This window comes from Paroedura picta, chromosome 9 (assembly GCF_049243985.1).
Source record: "Paroedura picta isolate Pp20150507F chromosome 9, Ppicta_v3.0, whole genome shotgun sequence".
Taxonomy (NCBI): Eukaryota; Metazoa; Chordata; class Lepidosauria; order Squamata; family Gekkonidae; genus Paroedura; species Paroedura picta.
In genome coordinates this window covers 45,998,780-46,021,179 of record NC_135377.1, presented here as the reverse complement: position 1 = coordinate 46,021,179, position 22,400 = coordinate 45,998,780, and the positions used below count along the sequence as shown (strand labels likewise).

Genomic DNA, 22,400 nt, shown 5'->3' with positions numbered 1-22,400 from the left:
TCAAAACACATGCTGTCTGTTGGTTCTTCTTCAAGGTAGAGAGGTATTTGTCCAAAGACTGGGTGAACAGAATGGATTGTTCGAACAGAAGGTTTTCTACCTTAGCTCTGACTTCAACCAGTAGTGAAGTATTCCTACGTCAACATAATGCCTCATGATAATGGCCAAAGTCATTGTTCTAGTAGCCACCTCCACAGTGTGCATCCCCACATTAAGGCATTGAGGTACTAATGACCTCAGTCTCTGTATCAATCGTGCCAACCCAAGCTGTTTCCTCAGGAAGGGCTTCCAGGTATTTCCCCAAACCCTCCCATAGAACTAGCTGGTGGCCACCAATGGTAACCGGATAATTGCCACTACCAGCCACTACCACCTACCAGCCACTACCACCTGCAGGACGCCTCGCCGTGTGGCTGCACACACTGGAGCGGCCTGCGGAGCAACCTTGGGCCACCAGACATGGCGGCGGTGGCGCCGCAGCCCACCCTACCCGCACACAGGACGCCTCACCTGCCGGCCACCAGTTGCTACCGCCTGCAGGATGCCTCACCACACGGCCGTACCGCTGGGAGTGGCCCGGGGACCCACATGGAGCTGCCAGACGCGGCAGCGGCAGTGCTGCCCGCCCCGACCGCACACAGGATACCTCGGCTGCGGTCCACACTGCCAGCTGCAGCCGGCCGCGCACAGGATGGGAGTGGCGGCCGCGTCAACGAACCTTCGGAGCCGGTGGCGGAGGCGCCGCCAGCGCTCGCGCCCACCACAGCACTGGCCCCGCCCGCTCATGAACACCCGGTCCGCCGACTGTCTCCGTGCCCTCCAGCTCGCCGCCATTTACCCCCTCGTCGCCTCACAGGTAAGCTGCGGTCCGGGGGGCCCCAAGGACGAGCAGCCCAATGCTCACAGCCCTCCCCACGCCCGGCCTCCCCTCCGGGGACTCACCCTGCAACGCCGCTGAGCCGCCCCACCAACCTCCAGAGCCCCGCTAGCACCCACTGTATTTGGGCTGCAGCAGGCTTATTTGCTAGTTTTAAGAATAAAACTGAATGTGTGCTAAGTGGACATGCCTAATCAATATTAAAAATGATTACTATTTAATAGAGATGGGCATGAACCTAAAAATCCAGAGTTGGTTTAGAGTTCACAGCAGCTCCCAAACCAAAAAGAAATTTTCCAAAATAAAATTAGTCAGGTCAGACTGCCCCTTTCTTCTCCTGGCTGCAGATTGCCTGGGAAGGGATGCATGGCTAGCAGCCATTTAACCAATCTGTTTCCCTTCTCCTGCTTTGAACTGAAAGGGGAGTTCAATGGAAATATATAATGGCTAGCAATCATTTAAGCCTAACAATTGACAGGTGGACCTGGCTGGCAGTCATTTCATAGGGAGGTTTTGCTTGCCCCCTGACTTCCAAGTGGGGAGAAGTAAAACCCACTGGTGAAATAATGGGGGTAGTGAAAAAGACATGTTTAATGTCTCATGGACATTTTAAGCTAATAACTTGGCAGGTCCACCGATTAGCTGTTAAGTTTAAACGGCTGTAAGCTGTAAGGCATTTAACCCACCTGTTTAGCTCCCACACATTTTCAAGAGGGGGAAGCAAAACCCACCAGTAAGATAGATCACGACCATTCCAGCCTCACATCAGGGTGGATGTGTCCATCCACTGTTAGATTGAAATGGTTGCAAGTCATTTTATGAGCTAATTTTGCTTTCACCCTCTTGGAAGTATGGGGGGGAGCAAAACGGATGAGTTAAACGGCTCACAACCATTGAAGCCTAAAGGTGGACTGATGTACCTGTCAGGCTGTTAGGCTGAAATGGCTGCATACCATTTAACTGATCTGTTTCACTTCCCCCTACTTGGAAGTGTTGGGTAGAACAAAATGGATGGGTTAAATGCCTTGCAGCCATTTAAATCTATCAGTTGAGGGGTGGACCAGAAAAAAGCTCAATAAGGGAAGGTACCTTTTCCCAATTATTTTAGGGGCTCTGGTTCAAGTTCCTGCCCAATTGAGCCTTGTGTACTAGTTCATGTCCACCCCTACTATTTACCAAAGTAACATATACATTTATTGTATTCTTAAAGGCTGTATTACAGCATCAATGCTATATTTTATTATCAGAACAGTTGGTCTAACAGCATTATAACTTACGAGGGTTTTATTAATTGATCATTATTAAAAATTGAAGTGCACCACAGAAAAATCTTCCCAAAACTCACAATTTGACTCCGAAAGTACATTTTATTTTACCTGTCAGTTAAGAAGGCACAAATAAGATTTTTCGCATCTTTTGAGATATCATTATCTTCGGGGAAGCTTAGAGAATTCTTATGGTTCATAATTTTACTGTATGTTCCAACCAATGAATCAGCATAAAAAGGTGTATCTCCTATTTAAAAAAACATATAGACAGTGAGAGAAATGAAAAATTAGGTAACAAATAATAGTTAAAGGAAGCAAAAGAAACAACAGATCAGAGTTCAGCCTATACAAGAACTAGAGACTAGGGGAAATGAGCATAAGTGTACATAGAGAATGCCAATTACCTAGGTATGCTAGGTAGGGCTGAAGGGAAGACGAGGAATGCTGAAACTTGGGGATGGCCCTCCCGCACCCCTCCTCCCTTACCACCGGTGGGATGGCTGCGTGAGGCTCAGAGAATCACCCCCACCCCTGACAGGTCTCTGGCTGTGGAAGATATCCAAAGGTGAAAGAAGTTGCAGCAAGGAGGAAGAGGAGAGCAAGGCAGAGCCATGATTGGTCCTGAGTGGGGAACTGCCTTTTTCCTATTGGGTGAATAACCCCCACTGAGGGCCAGCATTTCCAGTTTTAAGCAGTGTGTCATCACAGCCACAAACCAAGTTTTATTTGGGGGAGATAGTACATAATTAAAGGGATGTGGCTTGTGTTAAAACTAATTGTAATATTACTGATTCCAAAAATGTCTTTCTTTTGCATTTCTCTTGCACAGAATTATATTCAAAACAACAATTTGTAAGTAGCAAATAAATGAGAGCCACTACATTAAAATTACTATTTTAAACAAAGAAAGATACAACATAAGAAATACAGTGAATGACATTTATAAAACAAAGATCTTTTTGATACTCACCAACAAGCATTTCATACAAAAAGACACCAACTGACCACCAGTCACATTCCCGCCCATAGTAACCATCACCACCTTGAGATTTTAATACTTCTGGAGATATATAGTCTGGAGTTCCAACAGCAGTATCACATCGTACCATGCCTTCCTATACAGGAGAAAAAATTCACTCACACATGATCCTTTGAAAAAAGTGTAAAATTCGGCTTAGAACAACATTTTATTACAGTTGAAGCCCATCAGACATTTCAAAAACTAGATCCAAAAGTAGGTTCAAGAAAAACATGTTATTCAAAGCACTGAGCAAGGGCAGCCAACATTTGGCCCATGGACCAAATGCAATCCACCTAGGCTTTCAAGCAAAACAATTTTTTAGTTGTTCAAGTTTAATTCCACTACAATTACACCTGGAAACTGAGGCATTATGAACAATTACTGACAAGCATATGTCCTATCAATGTGGCTCAGTTTCAAGAGGAACTGGCTAGATTGAAAGAGAACTGTGTCCATCAAGACGACGTGGTATCTCCTAGAATTCTGGGGGCCAGTATAAGAATTCCAAAGCTATCCTGAAATTCTTGGTTACGTGGCCAAACTCTGGGGATCTACCTGGCTCTGAGAGAGTACAATTGCTTCCAGGATACTACTAAAACTGAACTAGAGCCACCATCAGTAATGTAAACTTGGAATCAGCAATGAGAGGTGCCGTGATTACATGCACCTTATATTGCTCAATGTTTCAGTCTGTTGAACAACTACTTTCTCATTCACTTGACCAAAATTGATCATTGACTAGCACTAGGTCACTAAATATGTTCTTCATATAAATAAAGTTGATTAAACTGTTTTTGGAACTTCTTTGTATTACTGTAAATGTAATAAAAACGTAAAACATTTTTATTAGCTAACATTTCACTATTATTGTCAATAAGAATTAATGCAGGCAGCATAAATACTGATTTCTGATCATGTGTCCCACTACTGAAAAACCCTGGGAACCCTTGGCAAAAGAGGTTAGTTCATCACTTAAACATACAAACCTTATTCATCTTCATACAGGTACCAAAATCTGCTAGTTTTAAATGACCAGATTTATCAAGCAGCATATTATCAGGCTTTACATCTCTGTAAAGAAAAAAAACAAAAGTTTTTAATTGAGCAAAAAAAAGGTTAGTACATGCAATAAAACAAGTAATATCCTTAACACTATATTGCTCCTTATATTTGGGAAACAGCATCCTGGGAGGAGACTGTTCAGGGCCCTGTCCCTCCAGGTCAACCCTGATTGGCCCTCCCACTCCAGCTCCCGACCTCCCTCCTTGCCTGCTAGCAGCGCCACTGCCTCCAGACAGGGCTTTGCCACCAGATGGGAGGCTGGGCCGCAGAGATGCTGCCAATGGGTAGCAGCCTGGGGGTGAGGCTTTCCAGTCTTGGGCTGCAAAGCCCTGTCACCACCTCGCAGAGCCGGCGACAGGGCTTTGCCACCGAAGAGAGGCTGCGCCTGGGGAGGGAGGGGGGAGAGGAAGCCTTTCCAGCCTCCCTTGCACTGCAAAGCCCTATCGCCACCTTGCACAGCTGGCAACAGGCCTTTGCTGCCAAAGAGAGGCTGCACCTGGGGGGGAGGCTTTCCAGCCTCCCTTGGCCTGCAAATCCCACTCAAGGAGGGGCTAAAAATGTGTGTGAGAGAATATATTAAGCAACAACTATATGACAAATGTATGAAGCCAATATGAAAAAACACAGGTTTATTGGAAACATTAGGTCAGAGATAAGCAAAATAACCCAGCTCCTTAGAGGCAAAAATTGGACATATGGGCCTTAGAATGTGAATTTTAAAAACATGGGGCCAGTCTCAAGTGAGTCATCATTTGTGTTTCAACCTCCTTATTGATGAGAGTAGAAGCAGAAAACAATAACATTCCTTATACTGTATAGCATCACCCCCAATTTGTTTGTTTTCAAAGTGAAAATTTTACTATTTTCAGGGATGATGATCAATAGAGGATTAATTGCAATGCTTACATTTGTTTCAATGTAAAATACCAGCTGAAACACTAGCCTAAAATATTAAAAACAACATACAAACCTGTGAATAAAGCCCATGGAGTGAATTGCATCTAATGCAAGAACAACCTCTGCAGTATAAAATCGTGCCCATTTTTCAGGAACATCATAGTTGCTCATTAAATTCACAAGGTCCCCACCAGGCATGTACTCCATCACCATATAAAGGTAACGGTCATCTTGGAACGCATAAAACAGCTACAGAAGGAAACAAAATCACTATTTTCATCATCGAAACCTCTTTAAATAGATTTTAAAAGCTCTTGTTTTAAAGCATGTCATTTCAATAAATTTTTAAAAATTATTTCCAAGGCTATCACAAGAATTCTTTCAGCCCTGCTTTTGCATTGTACTCACTAAAACAATTAACTTATTAAAAAAATGAAGGATGAGACAAGTTCACTGTCTATATATAGTGCCCCATTTACATGAAAGTGTATCTAATCTGACTACAAGGTACTTATGCCCTGCAACTGAGCCAATAAACCCAATGAAGACATCATAGGAAATATAAATTTATCATATTGCTTAGTCTTGTTATTGTCTAACAAAAATACCTCGATAAATTTGGGTAACTTTCTAGCACAATTTATGATTTCTCTGAAAGTTCATCTGCGATTATTAAATAAAGACAGATAAAGAGAGGGAAATATTGGAACACTACATATCGATCATCAAAAGGAGCTAACTATATTAAAATACTTTTCCTTGTACCCTAAGGATTACATCATTCTTGGTATTACAAAGTAAAAATCTCAAAATATTTCACTAATGTTTTTAATCTTCTGAAATCAGTTTGAAGCCAGACACAAACAGATGAGGGAGAAAGAGAGACCCAGACTAACCTGTCCTGCTTTCAGAAGATTGTTTGTTTGTTTAAACTGGACTTTTGTATTGTAAGTCACTTTATGTCCCCATCGGCACAAAGGTGACATATAAATGATTAAACCAATCAACCACAGGAGGAAAAAACTATTTAGAAATCTTACGCTCAAATCCTATAAATTCTCAGGAACCTAAACTAGTTCATTCTCCTCCCCCCCGCCAATCCAGTGACTTTTAGGTGTTCTCAACATTCTGTCCTTTCTGAAACAGTCAGTCCTCTAAATCTGGGCCGTGGAGGAGGACAAGAAGGAGACGCAGCCTGGTACCGACTGATCCCCAGACCGGTGGTTGGGGATTACTGCCCTAGAGCGTTTTCATGGCAGACTCAATACGGGGTGGTTTGCCAGTGCCTTCCCCAGTCATTACCATTTACCCCCCAGCAAGTAAGCCGGGTACTCATTTTACCGACCTCGGAAGGATGGAAGGCTGAGTCAACCAGTTTATTATATACACTAATAAATATAATAACAGTTAACCAGACTTCGTGCTGTAAATTCAAACAAATTAAACAACATACTTGCACAACCCAAGGGCTATTTGCAAATGCCATGATGTCTCTCTCCTCCCAAAAGAATGCAGAATCTGATCTTTTTATCATCTCAAACTTGCTCAGAAGTTTCATGGCATAGACCTTTCTTGACGACTTGTGTCTTACCTTTAAAAGTGAAATTTAAGATGAAGCAAATATTAGCATAAATAAAAATGACACAATCCATTATATTCATACACACAGATCTCTCCTACTGGATCCTTAATCAAATGTTCCAAGTACATTAAAACACCGGGTTTTTTTTTAATGGAAGGCTGAAAATGTGCATGGCTAAAAACAGGGGAAGATTCTAAAGTTAAGTTTTTAGCATATCTATCCATAGGAACAGCTTATTAACTTCATGCTAAATATTTCACTACCTTTTCTTATAGTCATTTAGCACACCTTACCTAAGGGGCCCTTCCTATAGTCACATAGCACACCTTACTTTCCTGGTTGTAACTATGTATTGAGGAAAGATGTGGCCTTGACTACAGTCAGATGAGTAGGAATTTGTGCTCTAACAAGGTGTTGTGGTTACCTCTAGAAGGTTCCAAATGATGCTAACATAGTATGCAACCTACTTTTTCTCAAAATAAAGAATTTCTAGGGTGGCTGAAGGGGAGTGACCAAGAAAAACAGAGAAGGAGAACAATCTTTCTGTAATGAAAAAGCTACATTTAAAAGCAAAAATTATCTAGAAAAAAAGTCAAGTGCTTTATATGTTCCTTGGTACTGGTCTTATCTTTAAAGGGAACAGTCTTTTTTCTCATCTTTCAATTTCCTTTGTTTCTCATAACCCACATAGCTTTAATCCCTGAAAGAGTTTAGTTGACAACATGAAGAAAATATTAAAATGTTATAGGAAATAGGCTCATAAAGGAAATATTACTCATTTTCAGTAAATTCACTAAATATATATTTGGATCCAATGTCTCTATTCTGTGTGGACTTCATTTTGTCTGTTGCAGATATGATCCTCCACTGCATAGCATTTCTCATACTGGGCATTTTTAGGGCTCCTTAAAATGTAGTCCTTGTTTAAGTAGAAGTTCAAAGGACCAGAACTTTGCAGTGGACTGGTTGAGGAGAATTTCATAAAGAATGAAGATATAGGATCCAAGTAATACAATCTTAGATCTAGGAAAGGTAGTGAAATATTTAGTGTGAAGTTAATAAATTGTTCCTATGGATATTGTTAGATGCAGAGTCGTGTCCGAACCATCGCGACCCCATGGACAATGATCCTCCAGGCCTTCCTGTCCTCTACCACTCCCCACAGTCCATTTAAATTCCCACTGACTGCTTCAGTGACTCCATCCAGTCACCTCATTCTCTGTCATCCCCTTCTTCTTTGGCCCTCGATCGCTCCCAGCATTAGGCTCTTCTCCAAGGAGTCCTTCCTTCTCATGAGGTGGCCAAAGTATTTGAGTTTCATCTTCAGGATCTGGCCTTCTAAGGAGCAGTCGGGCCTGATCTCCTCTAGGACTGACCGGCTTGTTCGCCTTGCAGTCATAGGGACTCGCAAGAGTCTTCTCCAGCACCAGAGTTCAAAAGCCTCAATTCTTTGACGCTCGGCCTTCCTTATGGTCCAACTTTCACAGCCATACATTGCAACTGGGAATACCATAGCCTTGACTAGATGCACTTTTGTGGCCAAGGTGATGTCTCTGCATTTTAGGATGCTGTCTAGATTTGCCATAGCTTTCCTCCCCTGGAGCAAGCGTCATTTAATTTCTTTGCTGCAGTCCCCATCTGCAATGATCTTGGAGCCCAGGAAAATAAAATCTGTCACCATCTCCATTTCTTCCCCATCTATTTGCCAGGAATTGAGAGGGCCATATGCCATGATCTTCGTTTTCTTGATGTTGAGTTTCAAGCCAACTTTTGCACTCTCCTCCTTCACCCGCATCAGAAAGCTCTTTAGGTCCTCTTCGCTTTCTGCCATTAGAGTGGTATCATCTGCATATCTGAGGTTGTTGACATTAATCCCTGCAATCTTGATCCCAATTTGTGACGCATTTAACCCCACCATTCAAATGATGTGCTCCGGAAACAAGTTAAATAGGCAAGGCGACAGTATACAGCCTTGCTGAACTCCATTCTCAATTTTGAACCAATCAGTGATTCCATGCCCGGTTCTCACTGTTGCTTCTTGACCTGCATATAGGTTTCTCAAGAGACAGATAAGATGCTCTGGTATTCCCATCTCTTTAAGATTGTGCTCCACACAATCAAAGCCTTTAGCATAGTCAATAAATCAGAAGTAGATGTTCTTCTGGAACTCCCTAGCTTTCTCCATAATCCAGCGTATGTTGTCAATTTGATCTCTAGATCCCCTGCCTCTTCAAAATCCCACCTGCACTTCTGGAAGTTCTCGGTCCACATATTGCTGGAGCCTAGCTTGTAGGATTTTGAGCATAACTTTGCTAGCATGAGAAATGAGTGCAATGATGCGGTAGTGTGAACATTCTTTGGCATTGCCCTTCTTTGGGATTGGGATGTAAACTGACCTTCTCCAATCCTGTGGCCACTGTTGAGTTTTCCAAATTTGCTGGCATATTGAGGTAACCCCTTTTACTGCATCGTCTTTTAAGATTTTGAATAGTTCAGTTGGAATGCTGTCAGCTCCACTAGCTCCACACCCCTTCCCTTCAATGGAAAGCAACTCACTTTCGTCAAAGTAATGTCAAAAATATTTTCAGCAAAAAGAAACTAATTCTAGTTATCGCCTAATTGTATCCTTATCAATACGTCATTACTCATAGTTATGAGCTATACTAGTAAAAATACAGTCCAGTCCTGGTTGATTTCCACACAATTCACATTCCAGTTCTTTTTACATCAATATGTAAGCAATAATCTCATGTATGCATTTACCATAACAATTTTATTAAAAAATATATGACAATCACACCCATTTTGGAGAATGCACTCCTTTCCTGTTTCAGAAGCGGTAAGGCATATATATAGCACCGTAGCAGTGTTAATTTTTTCTGAAAACTACATTTTTATAAAAGCTTCTTCTTACAAAATTTCCAATTTAAAATAAAAATTATTGCCCTATGAACATATTAAATGACAACCTACCAACTGCACTTCCCCAAATGCACCTCTGCCAATCACTTTCACTACTTCATAATCTTCAGCTTTCATACGAAGATCTCTGATTTTGTTTATTGTGTCTTTATCTGTGAATAAAATACAAGGAAAATTGTCTAAGCATGAGGGAAAATTCAAAGCCTTAGAAATAAATTTTCATATAAGAAAAACCTAATGAGTGTTTCATTCTATTTAAACTTTGTTACTAACTTCTTGCAACATTTGTTAAATACCCAAGTTGTTTAAGATAATAACTTTTCTCAATGTCCTTCAAATTTCTGAACTTATTTTCAGTAATTTGGCAACATATACATGTGAATCACACACTACAACAATTTCACTACACAAACATATCAGAAATAATTTCAAATTTATATTCTCAGAAATTCTTATTAATAAGCAAGAACCATAAAAAGGGACAATCTGCACTCATCACATGAATTAGTAATTTATTAATTTATATAACTTCTAGCCCTTAAGCCCGCTGTACCTGAAATACAGCGGGCGCTAGGAGCCCTCGAAGTCCTCTCCCGTGGCCTCGTAGCCCTGTCGCGTCCGCTAAGCCCTCTCTCCCCCCCGGCTCAGCTTCCCGGCTTTGCGGCCGGCCACAAAACCCTCTCCCCCCCCCAGCCCAGCTTCGCAGCCAGGGAAGGAGCTGGGCCGACGCATCTGTGACGAAAGTGATTACTAAAATAGAGTACAAACAGTTCATCCATCGTGGCCCAAGCCCTCCCTTCTTCTGGAAGACAACGGCACCTGGAGAGAAGCACCTGTATGATGGACACTATAAAGACAGCATGAAATGTCAATTCAAACTTTTCCTGGTCCATAGCTTTGTATATATAACAGGCTAAGTTCATACACATGCAAACATTATCAAAAAAACTTGCTATAATTCAGTTATTGCCCAACCACTGGGGGGAAAGAGGGGCATTATTCTTAACAGCAAGAAAACATAAATATACTTACATTTGTTTAAAAAGGTGTCTATGTTTTTATTTTTCCTTAAGGCAGGAAAATCCAAGTCATACACAAGTGCATCTAATCCATCCTGAAGAACAAAAGTGATAGATTACTTAATAAAATATTAATTATATATTCTGATTTTACTACAGATTACATAATTCTTATATATTGTAGTTCTAACACAGAAATGTTTAAAGGTGTATGAAATATAAAGGATTCTTTATGTTAAAGACAAAAAAAAATTACACATAGAACTAGTTCTATTCTGACATCCTTAGCAAGCAACAATATATCTACTATTATTATTCTTGTAGTTCTGGGTAGGATAAAACATGCATGGCTTTCATGCCAAAAAAGATACATATCCAGAAGGGATATGTTTCTGTACCATCTTCTGCCGTATACATATAACAAACTACTGAAGCAACTAACCTCTTCTACTCATAGCAAAGCAACTAAAACTTCTGACTTTGATAAGTGATTCTATACTTACCAGTTTAATACACATCTGTCACTTATTATCATGTATCACACTAAAAATCCTGTTCATCTGATACAAAGGATTTCTACTGAGGTACCACACAGTTCTTTCATCTGTAAATCACTTGGGGAGCGATATAAATTAAACAGAAATGTAATGGTGGATGGATATGAACTGTTCAGAAAAAACAGAATAGATCGAAGAGGTGGAGGAGTGGCACTGTATGTGAGGAAAGGGCTTACCTGTCAGGAAATTCTAGTGAAGGAGAGCATATCTACAGTGGAAAGCATCTGGGTGAAAATAAGCGAGGGGAAAACAGTGTGGTGGTTGGTGTCTGCTACCGACCGCCTGACCAACGAGAGGATGTGGATGCTGCACTTTGTGAGCAGCTTGAGACAATATCCAAGCGGCAGGACCTTGTCATCATGGGTGACTTCAATTTCCCAGATGTGTGCTGGGAAACAAACTCTGCAAAGCGTCCTCAGTCATGTAACTTTCTGACCTGCCTGGCTGACAATTTCATTTATCAAATGGTAGATGAACCCACAAGAGGTTCAGCCATACTGGACTTAATACTGACCAACAGGCAAGAGTTGGTGGATGAGGTGAAGGAGGTGGGGACCCTAGGGGAAAGTGACCATGTCCTCATAGAATTCCTTTTGAGATGGGGAGCCAAGGAAGCTTGTAGCCAGACGCGGATTTTGGATTTTCGTAGGGCAAACTTTAATAAACTCAGAGACATGATGAGTGTCATACCATGGACGACAATGCTGGAAGGGAAGGGAGCATGTGAAGGGTGGGCGCTACTCAAACAGGAGCTATTGCATGCTCAATCAATGACTATCCCAGAAAGACGAAAACACCGCAGGAGCTCTAAGAAGCCTATTTGGATGAACAGAGAACTTCAAGAGGAACTAAGAAAGAAAAGGAAAATGTTCAGGAAATGGAGGGAAGGACAGAGCTCTAAAGAAGAGTACCTACAGGTTACTAGGCACTGTAGATCAATCATAAGAAAGGCCAAAGCTGAAGGTGAGCTAAGATTGGCCAGGGAAGCCCGTTGTAACAAGAAAAGATTTTTCAGCTATGTGAGGAGCAAACGTAAAGTGAAGGAGGCAATAGGCCCACTGTTGGGTGCGGATGGACAAACTCTAACGGAAGATGCAGAGAAAGCAGAAAGGCTTAGTGCCTATTTTACATCTGTTTTTGCCCACAGGTCAAAGTGTTTAGGCACATCTAGAGACGGCCATAGCCAAAGGACAGTGTCTGGGTGGCAGGTTAACATGGATAGAGAGGTTGTCGAGAGGCATTTAGCTGCACTGGATGAGTTCAAATCCCCTGGTCCGGATGAAATGCACCCGAGAGTACTCAAAGAACTTTCCAGAGAACTTGCACAGCCCTTGTCCATCATCTTCGGAACCTCTTTAAGGACTGGAGATGTCCCAGAGGACTGGAAGAGAGCAAATGTTATTCCGATCTTCAAAAAAGGGAGGAAGGATGACCCGGGAAACTACAGACCAGTGAGTCTGACCTCTGTTGTGGGGAAGATAATGGAGCAGATATTAAAGGGAGCGATCTGCAAACATCTGGAGGACAATTTGGTAATCCAAGGAAGTCAGCATGGATTTGTCTCCAACAGGTCCTGCCAGACCAACCTGGTTTCCTTTTTTGACCAAGTAACAGGTTTGCTGGATCGGGGAAATTCGGTTGATGTCATTTACTTGGATTTTAGTAAAGCTTTTGACAAGGTTCCCCATGATGTTCTGATGGATAAGTTGAAGGACTGCAATCTGGATTTTCAGATAGTTAGGTGGATAGGGAATTGGTTAGAGAACCGCACTCAAAGAGTTGTTGTCAATGGTGTTTCATCAGACTGGAGAGAGGTGAGTAGCGGGGTACCTCAGGGCTCGGTCCGGTACTTTTTAACATATTTATTAATGATCTAGATGAGGGGGTGGAGGGACTACTCATCAAGTTTGCAGATGACACCAAATTGGGAGGACTGGCAAATACTCCGGAAGATAGAGACAGAGTTCAACGAGATCTGAACACAATGGAAAAATGGGCAAAAGATGCAATTTAATAAAGATAAGTGTAAAGTTCTGCATCTGGGTCAGAAAAATGAAAAGCATGCCTACTGGATGGGGGATACGCTTCTAGGTAGCACTGTGTGTGAACGAGACCTTGGGGTACTTGTGGACTGTAAACTAAACATGAGCAGGCAGTGTGATGCAGCGGTAAAAAAGGCAAATGCCATTTTGGGCTGTATCAACAGGGGCATCACATCAAAATCACAAGATGTCATAGTCCCATTGTATACGGCACTGGTCAGACCACACCTGGAGTACTGTGTGCAGTTCTGGAGGCCTCACTTCAAGAAGGATGTCGATAAAATTGAAAGGGTACAGAGGAGAGCGACGAAGATGATCTGGGGCCAGGGGACCAAGCCCTATGAAGATAGGTTGAGGGACTTGGGAATGTTCAGCCTGGAGAAAAGGAGGTTGAGAGGGGACATGATAGCCCTCTTTAAGTATTTGAAAGGTTGTCACTTGGAGGAGGGCAGGATGCTGTTTCTGCTGGCTGCAGAGGAGAGAACACGCAGTAATGGGTTTAAACTTCAAGTACAACGATATAGGCTAGATATCAGGAAAAAGTTTTTCACAGTCAGAGTAGTTCAGCAGTGGAATAGGCTGCCTAAGGAGGTGGTGAGCTCCCCCTCACTGGAAGTCTTCAAGCAAAGGTTGGATACACACTTTTCTTGGATGCTTTAGGATGCTTAGGGCTAGTCCTGCATTGAGCAGGGGGTTGGACTAGATGGCCTGTATGGCCCCTTCCAACTCTATGATTCTATGAGAAAGGCTAAGGGGGGTGGGCTGAGTCCAGGATAGGAAACAGGGGCCAATGATTGGCCCCTTAGCTCCGGACTGACAAGAATTCCAGCCAGTTGGGTGAGAGGCCAATTGAAAGGTGCAAAGCACCTTCCCATTGAACCCTCACCAGTACAGACCAGTGTTCCATCCAGTCGGGAGGTGCAAAGCCAGCCCAGCCAGGGGCAATCTGGAGACATCGCTGCCAGTCTGTTTCTGACCACCGCAGGAAGAGGAGGCCAGTAGGGCTGACAAGGGGGATGAGAACAGAGACTCAGACAGGATGTGCCAGCCCTTTTCATCCCAAGGCTGTCCTAACTGCCATGTCCAACTGTAAATTGCCTCAGAACACTGAGAGAGCACTGAGAGTGCGCCCCCTCCCCCTCCCTTTAGGCCTGCTACAAAGGAGCCTTTAACAGCCCTGACTGAGGCGTTTCCGAAAGCAACGCAGGGGAACCTCAGGCATAGGGGTGGGCATTCCTTTTGAGAGGAGGGAATTTCTCCTTCTGCCAAATGGCTGATAGGGAGGCCATAGAAAAGCCCCTTCTCACTTAAAATACTGCTTTGGCCGGGGGTTAGACACAGCCAAGCCATGTGTATTTCTTCTTTGCAACTCTCTGCAGATTTGAGGCCACTGCACAGCATTATTCTACAGACAAAACTGGATGCTGTTGCGGGGGTTCTTTTGTCTCCTGTTTCATCTGCACAACAACCCTGTGCAGTGGGCCTCAAGTCTTTCAATTCAACAACAACAACGGGCACTAGATTTGCTTTTGGGGCCGGGGGGAAGGCTTCCTTCCCCCTAGCCCCAAAAGCACATCTAGTGCCCATTGCATTTACCAGTACAATAGGCTTGGTCCCTAGTTTAAAAATATGCTGAAATCCCAGAAAAGTGCCATAATTCTGGAAATGCTGAAATCCCAGAAAAGTGCTATAATTTTCAAAAATTAAAGCAGTCATTGTGCCATGACAATAAAAGAAATCTCAAAAATGATTTGTAACAATTCTTTAGATAAATGGCCTTATTTTTTTAATCTGCTCCTACTCGCTAACATCTGCCCTATGTATGAAATTCATCTATGACAGTTTCATCGTCTAAAGTCAGAGAAGGAAGCTCTCAAGAAATTCCACCAATACTTCAACAGCTTGTGCCCTGCCATCAATCTGAGCCTGGACCAGTTCATATACTGGACACAAAGCGTGACTTTACATCCCAAACTCACCAACTTGTACACACATCTACATATCTGTTTCCAAGAACCACCACAAACAACCTGCATAATCCTCTCCCACTGCGTCCCCCCCAAAGATATAGTGAGCAAAATCTGCTCAGGATCCCCTGATCCAAAGAAATCAAATTGACCTAAATCAGGGCCAACTAAAATGATCTGCCCAGTGAGACCGGAGCCCAGCAAGACCTTAGGCCAGTGGTCCCCAACCCCCGGTCCGGGGACCAGTGCTGGTCCGTGGATCAGTCGGCACCGGGCCGCGGCTCCTCCCCGGCTGCTGCCTTGGGGGCTGCCCTGCCACTCTGCCGCCAGCTCATCTTTGGTGCTCTCCAGCGGCCACCATGGCTGGGGCTCCCCCTCGGCGTGGCACTGCACAGCTGCTGCTCGCAGCACCCCCCAGCTGGCGGTGGGAAGTCAGGGGCACCGGCGGGAAAGCAAGCGGAGCAGGGGCTCAGGGAGCAGCAGTGACATCCCTTAGCAAAACACTACCCCCCCCCCCCGGGGCTCAGTAAAATTGTCAAGCGTTGACTTGTCCCCAGTGATAAAAAGGTTGGAGACCACTGCCTTGGGCAATTCTACAGGGCTTGCAAGACAGAGCTGTTCACCAAGCCTATGACTGAGCCATGAAAAAAACAGCAAATCCACAGGTATCCCTATCAACATCTGCCCAACTTCAAATTTACACAACCCGCATTATGCTTGAGGACCAGTTTGATTTGTTCGGTTCATTAGGCTGTCTTCCGGTGTGATAGAGATACAAAATTCACTGTGGAACCCCCCTGAGTGCCTCACCTCATCATAGACATGGCTTCTGGGTGTGGGCCACCCCTCTCTCCTTTGCCCCTGGGAGGTGGTTACCTACCCACCTTTCCCCGCCATGCCCTTAGAGATAAGAGGTAATTCACACACCTCTCCACATCACACCATTAGAGACCTGGTCAGGTATGCTGGGAGATAGAGGCTTTGTAGGTGTGCTGGGAAATAGATGGGTTTAGTGGGCTTATAGGTGGGTTTGCTGGGAGATTAAAATAGTGGAGTCCAGGGTAGGTATACTGGGAGGCAGATAGGCATGGTAATTTCTAGGCAGGCATGGTGGGAAAAAGAACGTTCTGGGTGGATATGCTAGGAGAGAGATGGGCATAGTGGCCCCAAACAGCTGTGCCTGATTTTCACATGTGACTTTTTAATGCAAAGAGGGGCAAGACCCAAGATGTTTTCTCTGAAGACTGCCCCAGAAAAACAAGCAGAAAGGCTTTAGATGGGGCAGGATGTCCAGCAAAAGAAAGCCCCAAACTCAAAAGGGTGAGACCTGAGCCAAACCCTCAAGATGTGGCGGGCCAACCACAAAGGGAATCCTTCTCTGAGCATCCCCCTATACTACCTCTAACAACTGTGCCTGGAGTTGGCATGTGACCCTTCAATGTGAGGGGGTAGACCCAAGATATTTTATCTGAGGATTGCCACATGAAGGAAAGGAGAAAGGTTACGAAATGTGGAGAGTGCCCAGCAAAGGCAAGTCCTCCCCCCCCAAAGGGTGAAACCTCAGCCAACCCCCCCCCCCCAACATAAGGCTGAGATGCGAGGAAGCTGTCTCTCAAAAACAATCCTAGGGAACAAAGGAATATGTAGTTATTTGAGAATTTCCCAGCAAAACAACCCCTGCTCTAAGGGAGAAAAAAAACAGAAAGGAAACCTTAAGTGTTCCCCAAAAAGCTCTAACAATGTGTATTTCTTAAAAAAAAAAAAAAGACAGCAGCTAGGCTTCACCCAACACCAAGAAAAAACAAATTCTCAGCTGAAATGGCAATTGGTCTTGTGGGAGGGGGGGATCAGGCTACCAGGCAAAGACCTGCGGCTGAAAACTTAGTAATGATGAAGGTACTTGTCCCCTCTTCCCCTTCACTAGATCCACGTTCTATCCAGCAATTGTTTCTATAGCTTCCATTTGTTCTACTGCTCTTCCGCTTCACTCTGTGCTAGAGCGAAGAACACAATGTGTTTGCATGTGAATGCTAGAAGCATATAGCTTGCTACTCCCATAGGTCCTGAAAACATAATTACAGTGTATTGTATGGAGTGTAAATATGGAGTATTTCTACTGAAGATAAAGGGCCAGATAAGTATAATGTTCTAAGTGAAAGCAGTGGCAGGCAACTAACTTACTGAACAACAGGAGTCTCTGGGAATGCCTGTCTAAATTAAGGTCTCACATGAAACTTGGAGCTCTTGGCAAGGCTTTTCCTCTGAGGAGTCTTCACTAACAGGACCTGGGCTCACAACATTTGGATTCTTCTTCACTTCTTCTTTCCATATATAAATATAGTATCTTTCTTTTTATTTATAAAAGGCTGCCACTACTGATTTAAAGTAAAGCCCACAAAGTAAAAAACACAGGAGATGACCCTATGCATGTTTACCTTGGAATAACATCCATTGCTGGAAATTTCAGGCATGCACACAACTTTCTGGAGGCAGGATATGGCAGTAAATGCTGCTCGTGAGATGGCAGAGTCACATATTTGAGACTTGATTATACTGCAGAGCACTTAATACTGACTCCTAACTTTTGCAGATTTGTTCCGGCCCAATGTTATTATTGGTAACCGAGAAACACTACCACATTCTATTATGGTTAAAGATAATGGAATGAAAAACAATAATGCTAAATATAGTTTAGCAATATGATATAAATCACAAAAAGAATTCCAGTCACATCTGATTCAAATATTAATGAGCCTTTCAACCACAATGCAACAATATTATATAAACACATACTTGAAGCCATACTGGCAGAAATAATGACTGTTTCCATAGTAATATACAACTTTAAAACAAAAGTTGGTATAATTTCACAATGTTCCAGGGAATTGGATTAGACTGGATGAAAAACTCATAATATATGAACCCAAACTTCTATGGCTTTCTTTTATTTGTCCATTACTCCTTCAAAAAGTCTCTGGTTTTATTTGCATACTAATCTTTAGATTTTTCTGGATTAATAAATGTATTCGTATTCAAAAATTTTAGTTTACACATCCACCATAAGTGGCATAATGTCCATTTTGTTCACATTTCCAACATAAAGACTAAAATGTATACTAATGGTGTGTGTATTAAAAACTTACAGGGAAACACTAATTTTGTGTGCATTCTGAATTTTTATTACTATTAATCTAATAACGCAGGGCAATGATCTATCAGACAAAACACAGTCACGTATACTCCATAATTAAAAACTCACATATATTTAAACATTAAGAAATAAACACAGGAATGATTAATTGGGAATTGTTTTCAAAGGAAGTTACGAGCTAACTTAAGCAATCATCAAAAAGATTTGCCACCCAATCACTTGCCAGATGCCCACAAGCAAAGTTTGACTGAGGGGGAAAAGGGTGAGTAGAGCAACAGTAAAACTCCAAATAACTGTGATTGTTTATAAAAAGGATTGCTTTTAACTTCTATATGCTCCAGGGACTAGATTTGAGTTCAGTGGTACCTCAGAACATAATGTTCTTTGTTCCATCTTTTGGCTTTGTTAAACCAAGTAATGACTGCCCAATACAAGCACACAATTCAGCTGATAGGAGAAGATATGATATTAAAAATGGCTGGAAATCTGCTGAGACAATAACCAACTTACTGAATCAGATCAAAAGGTCCATTTATCCCAACTTCCAACTGTAAGAAGCTGGATGCCACTGGAAAGCTAAAAAGCAGGACTCCAACGTTTCTGATCCGGCACTGTTTCCATTATCATGGCAGTTTTTTACACTGGGGGGGGGGGATCATTTAGGAATTGACACTTCTGTTTAACAGCAATCTATCAATATAAAACCCAGTAAGGGTTAGTTAAGTATTCAAATTGTTTTGGTGTTATCCTGGTTTAAAAAATAAAAATTCATGTGGAAGAAATGTTCTTATACAGTTTACTAATTAATGAAAATCTGCTTGCATTTACAAGTTTGATGGGGGATGATACATAGTGTTCAAGCTATTGTTTTTTCCAATGCATTCTGCAAAACTTTCTTCATACACTCTGCTTTCCCATTCACATTTTCCTCTTATCTCCTTTCTCAATTACAAATAGGTTAGTTCCAAATGATAAAATTGACATATACACACTAAATTTATCCTCTCAAAAAATCCATGAAAGTGATTTCTCTATCATTGGAGTCGCTGTCTGAGGATTTTGCCATTAAGGGAATATTTCTCCTTCTTTTCCTGGCTGCCTTCATGGGCCAAGAGGCTCTGGAGGCTTCCTCCTTGCGGAGGTTTTGATCATCATATTGTTACTGGGCTGAGAAGGCTGTAAACTGGGGGGATATCCTCAGTATCCTCCTCCCTACCATAACAATATCTTTTCCCTTATAGTTGCCACAGCAAACCTGTAAACTCAGGAGGGAAAGATATTTGGACCTCACAGGCACTCACAGATTCCAATATAGAAGACTCATTGGGAGGTAGGCTCATAGGCAGCTGAGTGCCCACTGGACCTGGGGCAAGCTCAGTCCCTGTGCTGGGAGCTTAAAGCTGGGCAGCTGAAAGGGTTTGATCTGTCAAGTAGGAGCTTTGCCTCCATGGCCTCAGAAGACTCCTTGGGCCTTTTGGCATGTTTTGGCTGCTCCCTCTCTGGTTGCGACATTGCCACGGTCGACACAATTCATGAATGGGCAATGTCCGCCGGGCCTGGCAACTCCACAGTTGCAGCTGTAATTGGGGCTTCAAGGTCCTTGTCAGAGAAGAAACTGTTACCCATTGCCTTCACAGCCATTAGCTCAGCTGGCATTTTACCATCTCCGCCAAGTCAAGCTACTAGTGCCCTACCTGGCCCCGGAACACCTAGCCACAGTGATCCATGTGATGAAATCCAGACTGGATTTCTGTAACTTGCTCTACATAGGCCTGCCCTTAGCCTTGACCCAGAAACTACAGCTGGTCCAAAACAGAGCAGCCAGGATCCTCACAGCAACAACATGGAGATCCCATGTCCAGCCCATCCCCCATCAACTGCAATGGTTACCAGTTGAATTCCAGATCAGGCTAAAGGTTCTGGTAATTACCTTCAAGGCCATACATGGTCAGGGCCCAGTGTACTTGAGGGACCACCTCCCTGCCTATGCCCCCCCCCAAAGAGCTCTATGCTCCACCACCACCAACAAGCTAATGGTCCCTGGCCCTAAAGAAGTCCGCCTGGCCTCAATAAGGGCCAGAGCCTTCTCTGTCCTGGCCCCCACCTGGTAGAATGAGCTCCCAGAAGAGATCAGGGCTCCGACAGAGTTAAAGCAGTTCCGCAGGGCCTGCAAAAGGGAACTCCTCCACCAGGCATTTGGCTGAGGCCAGGCACAATCAGCCAACATCAGCAGGGCCCCTGCCCCCCTCTCCCCCCCAGAAAACCACTAAGACTCCTGGACCCATTGTATAATTATTGTTTAATGTTATACGGTTGCTCTGTTATTAACAGATAATCATATTAATGTTATAATTAGTTATCTGTAATATTTCTGTATAGTTTTCTCAGTTCCATGTAAACCACCCTGAGCCTTCGGGGAGGGTGGTATATAAATGTGAAAAAGTAATCAATTTATTTATTAATTATTGGGTTATTTTTTGATAAATGCTGGAAAAGCACCATCACTTGTTAGAGATTCAAAATGCATCTGCAACTGACTCTAGAAGCTCCAGCCATCGGAAAAGGAGGTTGGTTTTCTCCCCCAAGCTAATGATTCAAATAGTAACAGAGAATAGGAAAAGGTTAAGTAAGAAAGTAGTAAGTTAAACAGTAGATAAGAATAAAGAATTTTAGATTCACAATAGGAGGAACGCCTAGCTGTGCTCCCTGTGAGATGGGAGAAAAAGCTGAGGGGGTGACGCTCAAGGGAGACAGGAACAGAAAGAAGTGTTTAGTTCTATCTCTCTGGGCATGAAAAATACCAAATCCAAGATGTTTTCCGTGGCTCAGAGAAAGAGGAGCCTTCTTGGTGAGTATCCAGTAGTCATTCTCTACCACCATCACTTCCTCTCCCCATAATACACACCCTGTAAGGTAAGAGGGGCTGAGAGAGCTCTGACAGAACTGCTCTATGAGAACAACTCTAAAAGGACTGTGACTAGCCCAGCTTGCTCCATGTCGAGAAGCAGGGAATCAAACCCAGATTTGAGTCCTTTGCTCTTAACCCACTACACGAAGCATACCTAAGCAGTGGTAGTTGTGACCAGAAGTGCCTTTTACCAGCTTCCACTGCAACCTTTCCTAGACAGAAAAGATCAGGCCACTGGGTGCATGCCCTGGTAGCATCTTGCTCACAGTACTATAATGTGCTCTGTAAGTATGCAATGGTCCTTTTCCCTCTGAGTGAAGGACTTCTTGGTGGAACTTCCCAAAGCAGTGTCCTATTTTCTGGACAGGTCATCATCATCTGGGTCTTATACTTGGAGGACTCTTCTCCCAAATGCAACATTAACTGAACTATATACACCGAACTTACAATATCTGATAAAGATAGAAGACCACATCACCACCTGCATACTTCTTCCATTGTGTCATGCTCAGCAATGACTGCACTAGTTGTACTTTTCACCAAGTGGACAGTCAATCCTTGTGGATGTCAGGTGTTTGCTGCTTATAGGCATCTATAATACACAGTTTGAGACAGCTACTGATGGTAGATCTGGACCTTTTATTCCCCAAGTTCAGTGGGAAGATGAAAATGAGTAGAGCATCAGATTTACTGATATGCTATGTGCTGAATAAGAATGCTTTCAGAACGATAACATGTGCAGATGTCTTGAAATAGAATTTTCCACTGCCAGAGGTAGCATCATAGCCAGAATTGCCACATCTAACAATTGTCATTTGTAAACCTCTGCCTATGTCTTCCTATAAAAACAAACAAAAAAATCCCAAAAAACAGGATAGCTTTATTATGAGGACCCATGTCATCTATTTTCTTCTTCCTATCCCAGAGTACAAATACCTTTCATGTGAAATTGTGTATCCTATTGGCTGACTTTCTCCTCAGTGCAAGGATAGTATCTATGATTTCTGAACTAGCCCAGTCTCAAAAATTGTTCTTTATAGCTTCCAAGCAGTCTATTGTAGCTGCTCTGTATGAGGATGACAGACTAGGCATTGGTATAACATGTTCGTTGACACAGGAAGTTTGAG

At 43.0% G+C, this 22,400-nt stretch overlaps 1 protein-coding gene across 3 annotated transcripts in view; it reads right to left on the bottom strand.

The window, feature by feature from the left end:
* The window catches only part of ROCK1 (Rho associated coiled-coil containing protein kinase 1), a 91,555-nt gene that overhangs the window by 57,624 nt on the left and 11,531 nt on the right, over positions 1 to 22,400 (bottom strand). For all 3 annotated transcript variants that reach the window (XM_077352638.1, XM_077352637.1, XM_077352639.1), the window contains exons 2-8: positions 10,662 to 10,743; positions 9,681 to 9,781; positions 6,579 to 6,716; positions 5,199 to 5,374; positions 4,153 to 4,237; positions 3,116 to 3,260; positions 2,254 to 2,392 (exon numbers count right to left, since the gene is read on the bottom strand). In XM_077352638.1, coding sequence (XP_077208753.1) covers positions 2,254 to 2,392; positions 3,116 to 3,260; positions 4,153 to 4,237; positions 5,199 to 5,374; positions 6,579 to 6,716; positions 9,681 to 9,781; positions 10,662 to 10,743 — 866 coding nt within the window. The remainder of the gene's footprint in view (positions 1 to 2,253; positions 2,393 to 3,115; positions 3,261 to 4,152; positions 4,238 to 5,198; positions 5,375 to 6,578; positions 6,717 to 9,680; positions 9,782 to 10,661; positions 10,744 to 22,400) is intronic.